The sequence below is a fragment of the Cryptomeria japonica genome, chromosome 8, assembly GCF_030272615.1.
Source record: "Cryptomeria japonica chromosome 8, Sugi_1.0, whole genome shotgun sequence".
NCBI lineage: Eukaryota > Viridiplantae > Streptophyta > Pinopsida > Cupressales > Cupressaceae > Cryptomeria > Cryptomeria japonica.
Window position 1 is genome coordinate 556,322,773 of NC_081412.1, and position 9,048 is coordinate 556,331,820.

General features: G+C 31.3%; 1 protein-coding gene across 1 annotated transcript; it reads left to right on the forward strand.

Moving 5' to 3' along the window:
• Positions 1 to 4,491: 4,491 nt before the first annotated feature.
• Positions 4,492 to 7,190, forward strand: LOC131067039 (putative leucine-rich repeat receptor-like protein kinase At2g19210). The gene is made up of 3 exons (XM_058001972.2): positions 4,492 to 4,570; positions 5,766 to 5,831; positions 5,940 to 7,190. The coding sequence occupies exon 3, from the start codon at positions 6,175 to 6,177 to the stop codon at positions 7,066 to 7,068; it is 894 nt and encodes a 297-aa protein (XP_057857955.2). The 5' UTR covers positions 4,492 to 4,570; positions 5,766 to 5,831; positions 5,940 to 6,174; the 3' UTR covers positions 7,069 to 7,190.
• Positions 7,191 to 9,048: the final 1,858 nt, after the last annotated feature.

Consider the following 9,048-nt stretch of genomic DNA (forward strand, 5'->3'; position numbering starts at 1 on the left):
ACCCTGGTCCTTGGGACAGGGGCACTGGGTGCCCTGGTCCTTCTATCAGATAGCAAGTTTTAGCATTTTCGATAGCTTTTCAGTTTGCAAAATAGCAATTTCAGGAGCAGTTTCAGGAGCAGAATCAGGACAGTGGCACCCGCGCCCCCGTCCTAAACATTTTCACTCAGATTTTAACTCTGGGTACACATCTACATTCTTATCTTGTCCTTGTGTTTACAGCTTTCCATTGTTTAATCTCAATTCTGCAATCTTGTTACTAGTTCATACTTACACTTTAGGGTTAATAGTTGAACTTGCATCATTCTATCTATCATTTGCAACAAAGGAATAGAAATCCTAATAGGTAGCCCATGGCTCTCTCTTCCACAAAAAGAAGTAGCCAATTATGTGATACCTCTAGGCTCTTTCGTATTCCACAAGTGTGTGATTGAAAGTGAGATTATGGCATGTTTGCTTAGTGTCACTTTTTCCCCCACACAGTTGGTATTGGTTCCGACACTTAGACATTTTTCAGTAAGTGTTGTCATCATTGCCAAAGGGGGAGATTGTTGGCAAGAGACATTGCATAGGTCATCTAGTGTTGTCATCGATGGAAACCCAAGTCAATTATCGCATCTGCACTATGTGATTTGATCCTATCAGATGTCAAATTGGAGATTGGTTCAAGTCCGGTAAGCTAGAACAGAGTATCTGATAGAGTTCAGTATTTTGATTGGTACTTCATTTTGGGTTGATATCTTGTGTTGCGAATTTAAAATAAGGTAGTTGGATGTCAGGAGTACCTTATTCAAGAATCTTAGCCTCCAATGTTGATTGGTTCATGAGTTAGAATATCTGGTGTACCACTTTTTGGGTTGAATAATGTAGTATGGCCAACCTGAGTAATTGATCATTGTGCGGAGTTGTTGGAGAAGTTTTGGTGATTGTTTTTTTGTTCTAGATAGTTTGTCCAATATTTGGAAAGAGTGTGGACAATTATTTTTGGTTCGCATTGGTATTTGAGTTCGGATTGAGCTAATAGTGTGTACACATTTCAGAATATGTTAAGTTTTTCTTGAGCCGACATGCAGTTGAATTAATTTTTTATCGTAGATATATAAGATCAATTGTTATGATCATTTTGGATATCGATGTGTATCTGAAAGGTGTTTGTGATCGATTGTGCACAGCTTCACATGCGCAGGTTAGAGATTTATGCTATGGGTTATTGCAGAACAGTGAATCAGAGTAGTGTAAGGAAGAATATGAAATGGTTGTAAAATATGCTTAACTGAAACTATAATCAAGCATTTATAGATGTTATCATTTAGTTCATATACTTGAGTGATCTGTTATAATTCATTTGTAGGAAATGAGCCTCTCTTTCTTGAGTAGTGAGCTCTAGGCAGTGTGCTTGAATGCATGTCCATTCTCATTGTAAAACTTTATATTTTAGTATACTCATTTGTGGGTCTCATCCCCACCATGGTTTTTTCCTTGACCAAGTTTTCTACATATTAAATCTGTGTGTTATGATACTGTGGTTGATTGCTTTGTGTTCTTGCATTCTTCTTTTGGTTCAATGTATTAAGTGGTTGAATGAACAAATTAACAAAGTTAAAATTTGCAGAATATTGATTCACCCCCTACTCTCACTATTCCTTGATTCCAACAATACGTATCTGGTAACGGGGAGTAGAGAGAAACCTGTGTCTAAAATTTGGGATAAAAAATGTGGGTCAATGTTGCTAGGCAGCCTTGAACCAAAAGTGTCAAACAGAGATATCAAAAAAAAGTTTTGAATTGGGATGTTGCACTAAGTATTTCCTTAATTTTTTGTTGAAAAAGTATCAGTCATTTTATTGTTAGGCGAAATTGACTTGGGCTTTTTTGCTTCTTCAAAATCTAGTTTTATATACCTCAATTTGCACTTTCTAAATTTATATTCATTCTCTCCATAATCTGTTACCTACACACACGAGGGATTATTTTTTGGTTGATGAGGTTTTTTCTAGGTCAAACCCTAAGTTTGAAATTAACACAATTGAAATGAAAAAGAAAGTGTGCACTAATAAGGCGGAGGCTATATCTATATTTGAAATTATTATTTGAAATGAATATACCTTTAATTGATGATGCAATTCTCTTGGGAAAATTCCTCCATGTGTTGATACAATAACATGATAAATTATCATGAAATCAATCATAAATTCATTATGAAAACATAATAGAGTATTCTTAGTTGTAGCTTGCTACTACTTGAACTCAAATCTACTCTTGAAGGATAATAGTTTTTCTTAAATTGGAATGATAGCATAATGATGAGATGAGATTAGGTTGTGAAATGAATTTAAAGCAATGTAATCATATTTTGGATGACTTAAAATAATCTTTTTTTCACATTGGAGATATTTTTGAAAATGGCAAGGCCAACACTTTATCCTCCCAAATTTTTAGCCAAAAAGAATTGGTCAATGATGCTAAGCAGCATTCACTGGACAAAACAGGCCCAAATTTTTAGGGTTGTGAAATAAGAGGGCCATGATATTTGAACAATAATTTATAGGCAAAAATGATAATATTTAAGTGTGGGAAAAAGATGATTGGACTTTAAAATGACATGGGAACCATATAAGCTTAAAATGGAATAAGATAAAGGGCACACTTAAAATAAGAGCCCAAACAACAAGGTGTTGATGTATTAAAGTGAAATAGGACTCACAATATTGAATTAAATATTAATTTAATGCAATAAAAGGTCCTATCATTTATAAAGGAATGGGAAACTTAAAATAAGTGCCCAAAGAGTGTGAAATTGGACTCAATAATTAAATAAGTACAAACACTACAACTATAATCCTTTTAGTTAATTTAAAATGTTAAATAATCCTATTCACAAAAAAAATGTTAAAGTGATTTTATAGATATTAGAGTGTAAGACAATAAACCTATGAGTGCTCTATTTCCTATTAATAAAACAACTTTGTGTTGAACAATATCCTAAAATAGAAGAAACACATGAGTAAACATGTCAGGTTTTATAAGCTAATACTATTGGTAGCTTGATGTGTGCAATTATTTTTACTAGAGTTGATATTACACATGCGATGAGATATATGAATATATATGTGTGTCAAAAGTAGGTTAATAATATTGAACTACTATGAAAAGAACTTTTGGATGCTTATGTGGCACCTCAAATTATGCAATTTGTTATCAAGGAAGAATGGATGAAAATAAAAATTTGAGTTTGTAAGGATTTATGGCTTTTAATTTGATTAAAGATGTTGATTGTTGAAAATCTACCAATAGATATGTATTTAGTCTTTTTGGATGAGTAGTAAGTTGTATTAGCATTGCACACTATTTGTAACTAATAGAAAATATATGATAGGTACTCAAGTATGTAATGAAGCAATGTGGTACAAAATTTGTACTCAACAATTGGTTTGGCACATAAGATGGTAATGGTTCACAATAATAGTCAAAGTGCAATATATTTTGTGAAGAATTTTTCTTTTCATGGCGGGTCAGACCATATTAAAGTATAACACTATTTTCTGAGAAAATGGTTGAAAATAAATGAGTATTGTTGAAAAAATTTGATGCAAAAACTAATGGTGTTAGTTTATTGGCAAAAGCTATGAATATTGAAAAAGGTTCTTAGTGTAGCAAATTAATGGGTGCCCTCATCAACTCACATTTTAAGAATGTGGCCCTTATGAAAAGTACCCAACAAGTGAGAGAATGGTGGATAAGTGTTGTACATCTTTTGAGTTCATAGTCTAGATGAGATCAACTTCTTCTAATTTCTAATAATATTTTTTAAAAAAATCATTGTGTGTTGGTTTGTTTAATTTTTATTTTTGCTCATGTTCTTAAGAAACAATGACCACTTTATTGTACAGCTTTATTTTCTCTAAAAAACTTTTTGATTGATTTATATTTTTTTTCACACAGAAATAAAAATATATAATTAATGACCTAAATAAACTATAATTTTACTTCATATGACAATAGGAGTCAAACTATTTTTTAGCTCCGCAAACAATGTTTATATTTTACACAATTTCATGGAATATGTTAAACAACTTTTGATTTACCTATCTATCCACACACATGCTTAAGGATAAAGTAAGAGAGATCCATTATTTGTTAAAGTTGAACTTTTACAACTGTAAAAAAAATTAATTGTACTAGATTTGTTACTTATCTTTAAATACTTTTTGAGATAGTATTATCATTACTTTCTATTATTCTAATTTTCTTTTTTTTACACAGAAATAAAAATTTATAATTAATGACCTAAATAAACGTTAATTTTACTTCATATGACAATAGGAATCAAACTCATTTAATGAATTGTACTAGATTTGTTACTTACCTTTAAATACTTTTCTATCATTACTTTCTATTAATCTAATTTTTATTTAAATTATATAAAGACCACTTTATTGTACAAAATGTTTTTGATTGATATATTTTTTTTAACTTTAATTTTACTTCATATGATCGTCTTGTGGCATAGATGGCAATACTTCGACCTCTCGACCTCCTGTTCTTCCACCCACCATTTCCAATAGCAAAGGTACTTTTCTTTTCTGGGGATTACTTTTATGCAACTGATAAGACTTTTTCTGTGTGCTTTCAAGTTTGAAATTCGGTCTGGAAAAGTTTTGGGATGCCATAATTTTACAGAATATATTTTATCCCTTATCAATATGAATTCTGTGAGAGTAACACTAATAGCAGATGACACTATGAATTCTTTGATCATTCAACCATCTCCTTTTTCACCCAGAATTTCCCATAATAAAGGTGTTTTTCTTGTTTTCATTTTTTTTCACTCTTATACAATAATTTGTAACCGATATATATTTTATCTGGTCTTTCAAATTTGAAATGGAAAACTACGACCTTTCAGAGTATCTTCACCCATCTATATTAAACTGTGATTATTAGCAAAACATGGCACTTCTACACTAATTAAAATAAGTATCAACACACTATTCTATATAAACCCTAAACGTCATTAAAATTATTAAAATGTGCTAAAAAAAAATCCACTAAAGGGATCTGAATGGTCATCTCTTCCACTTTCAAACAGTTTCTCATTAGCTACCACAACGTTTATACGAATTGAAAGTCTATAAAATGTCAAAAAAAATATAAGAGAAAACCAAAATGTCGAGTTTTAAATAAAACGATTTTGTAAACCCTATATCAAACAAAATTCTGGGTTTAGAAATAAAATGGCAATTCAGGATTTAGATTAACTCTCTCTAAAAGCCTCAATGGTTACGACATCATTATCACCTAAAGTGTTAAAGTAGAAATGCTAGCAATCTCGTTGCTTCCGTACAAAAGAAACAAAGTGTCTCTGAGGCTCATAATCTGCAGCAGATGGTAATTAAGCATGGGAAAGTATTAATTTGTTTCATTTCTCACTATTGTCTTATCTTTTTTTCCTTTTATTATATTAATCCCCGTTTGTTAAAGATTTCAGACTTGCGGGAAGAGTCTTTTGAACTTATTGTTTAAGCAAATTTAGCGCTATAATTGGATAAAGCCTCCATTCGTTTAAGTAGCTAAATGGAACTAAAATTTGATGAAAGTTGAAAAAAATCATCTAAAATATTCATAAGACAAAGTATAGTAAAAAAATTTATACTTGTAGAATATCATCCATTCCTTCAGGTTTATGTCAATTGAATTATAACCATTATTGCGTCCGTCGTACTTTGTATGCTTCTTGAAACTAATTGAATTCGATTATATCTTAGGTACACAAAAGAACCAGCACAAACCCAACAACATACTACTAGAGTTGAAAGTTTCTCTTCCCATTGGTAAGGATCTTAATCTCACTTTCATTATCCATCTCGGACTGGAACTACTTCTATGTAGTATAACTGAAAGTTATTGATCGATTTATATTTTCTTTCTTATCTTTTCAGCTGGCGCAATCCTCCTCCTTATCTTGTCAGTAATAATATTTTACTATGGCTGCTGGAAAAGACCTTCCTCTCCTCCTCAGTCTTCTACACAATAGAAAATGGACAAACTGAAAATTGGGTGGCATCGAAATCAGAAACTATAACTGTAAATGGAACAGAGCAGGAGCAGGAAGAAGAAGACCAATTACATCAAAGTCTTTCACTGCCCATATTTACAAACCTTACACATGATGAGATGATTCAAATGAAGAGCTATTGTACCCAACATTACGAAATTGGGGAAGGAAGCTTTGGAAGAGTATATTTGGGTATGTTGAAAGATAAAGATGTGGCTATAAAGAAAATAAAACGTGCAGGGAGAGACAGCAAGAAATTTATTGAGAATGAAGTGAGACTTTTGCAAGGTAAGGAGCACAAAAATTTGGTCTCTCTAATTGCATGGTGTATTGAAGAAAACACATTCTATTTGGTGTATGAATATGTTGATGGATGCACTCTGGATGAGTACTTGAGAGGAAGTTATGCACAGTTTTCTCTGAATTGGAACCAATGCCTGAGGATAATATCAAGTAGAGCTGAAGGAATAGAATTCTTACATCGCAATAAAATCATACATCTTGATATCAAACCTCAGAACTTGATGGTGGATAGTAAGGATAACGAGGTAAAAATTATTGACTTTGGGCTTTCAAGGCATGTGGACTGGGAAGGAACCCACAGATCAGCTGATAGAATAGCAGGTAGTAGAGGGTATTGGGCTCCAGAGTATTGTCTCAGCCACAAACTCTCATACAAGCATGATGTTTACAGTTTTGGTATTGTGGTGTTGGAGGTGATAACAGGGCAGAAGCATGTTGACAATGCACGTGGCTCAAGCCAGTTCCATATTCCAGACTATGTACGTTATATGATGACCTGTAATCGTTTAGAAGAAGCTTTGGACGAAAGGTTCAAAGTGGAAGGCTTTGATGAGTGTGATCTGAGGGATGCTTTGGCTGTGGCAAAATTAGCCCTGAAATGTGCTGAGCCGAACAAGAAAGAGAGACCTGATATGAGTTATGTGGTAAGACTACTCAATAACATGAGAAACGAAAATACTGAAGGAAACTCTTCTGAGGTGGGAGATTGATGATACTATAATATTTGAACCGTATAGCATTACATTTTTCTTAAACTGTATATCCTTTTCTTATACTTAGTACCTCAGCGACTCAGGCAATTTATATGGTATTCTATTTCTTAAACTGTTTATCTATGTAGCTCAGAAAAAAAAATTATAATGGTATATTTCTCACAAATTCATAACTAATAACCAAATTTTAATGTGATAGTAATGGGCAAAGTGTCTGTCTATATATAGATACAAGGAAAGCTTCTCAAGTCTTAGCTTTCTTAATAATATTTGACCAGTTTTATGGTTAAAGGTAACAGTAATTTGGTATCTAAGTAGAAAGAATGATAAAATTATGGGAAACTGTTTTGTTTAGAATATCAAGTAGTTAATTATAATTTATTTTTTAATATTTAAGACATTTAAATCGATCAATCTTTAAAGATTAAGCAATATTCACTTCTGGTTCTTTTAATTAAATGAGTGTTGCATATTTCTAATTTCATAGCTATGACAAAATTTATTTTCTAAAGTGATGTGAAAATCATAAATTTGTATTTAATATTTTTTAAGAAAATACGTGTTATTTGGGGTTTTTTCTATTTTCATTCATATATTTAATATGATTTTATGTAATATGTAAATTCAATTTTCAATCTGTTTATTTATATCTAGACTTGCTTAAGGGAGAATTTATATATTCGTTATTGTATTAAAGAATGGTCGAGTTTTTGTAATAGTGAATTTTTTTTGTCATGCTAGGCTTTTTATCCAAAAGGATTTTCATGAATGAAAATACTACGTATTTTAAGAATTTTCATTTGTTTTATTATTATTTCAAATTGTCTGTGTAGTACTTCTATAGTATGGGTTTATCAAACTTATTTTTTCCTACATATTATATCATAACTTGCTTTGAGTTATGGTTTATGGATTAGCGATTTTTTTTGTCTATGATAAAGTTTGGATTTATATAGATCAATATCTATGTGTGCTTTAGAATGAAATGAAGAAAATATATATAGATAGAAGAACCTAGTTAAAGGATTTTGAGCTACAAAAAACTAAATATGGTGGATCTACTTGTTGATAGAAATCAATAGCTTGTTGTTTCATTAGCAAAGCCTTCTAGTGTGAAGAATGAATTGTGGTTGATTATTGATATGAAGAGAGTTTGATCAAATTATATTTAACGAATTTAGTTTTCTTGAATGTGTCATTAAAAGCCACAACAAAGGAGCTATAGGAAAAAATATACTTTATATCAAGCGAATTCTAAAAAACCCTTTTATTTGGAAGAAGTTGTGTTCACTACAAGTGAATGATGGTTATCTATATTTGGATATTTGAATGCATTTTATAATATGGTAAGAAAAATATTTTATGTTCGTAAAATGGATGATGAAAAGAAGTGTATTATTTTACTTTGTTCTTATTGGAATCTAAGGATAATTTAGTAATGAAAATTGCTACTTTCTAAATTCAAGAGTGAACATGTACTAGCATCCCTATTAGTAGGATGATGAAAAGAAGTGTATTGCATTGCTTGATTTAGTATTCATTAATTTACTCAATTACCTCACCTTTAGCTTGCCTAACCCAAGTCAAACTTACTTAGGCAAGTTGAACTTCAATCCATATATATCCATTTTATCACAATTATATTCCATAGATTTCCCTTATAGAGCTCCCTACCAACCAAGATTTCACATCCCCTTAGGAACTAACCTCTAAGACCCCCTAGCCCCATTACAATTTGTACTAGGGATGGGAAACCATAATTTTGATGTATTATTTGATTTGTGTGTGTGTATGTGTGTGTGTGTGAACTATTTAAGATTGTTAGTAATGAATATGGATATTGTTTGTGTTACTTTTTAGAATTAATAAATTAATTATGTTTTTCTACTAACCCATACCAACCTTTAATTGTAGAATTATCCATGCAATGTTCTTTGATTTTAGATAATGGGGTGCAAGATAAATTGGATGTTTTGG

Bases quoted from the DNA above. Each gene is read 5' to 3' on its own strand.
- LOC131067039 (XM_058001972.2), top strand. From the start codon at position 6,175: ATGATTCAAATGAAGAGCTATTGTACCCAACATTACGAAATTGGGGAA.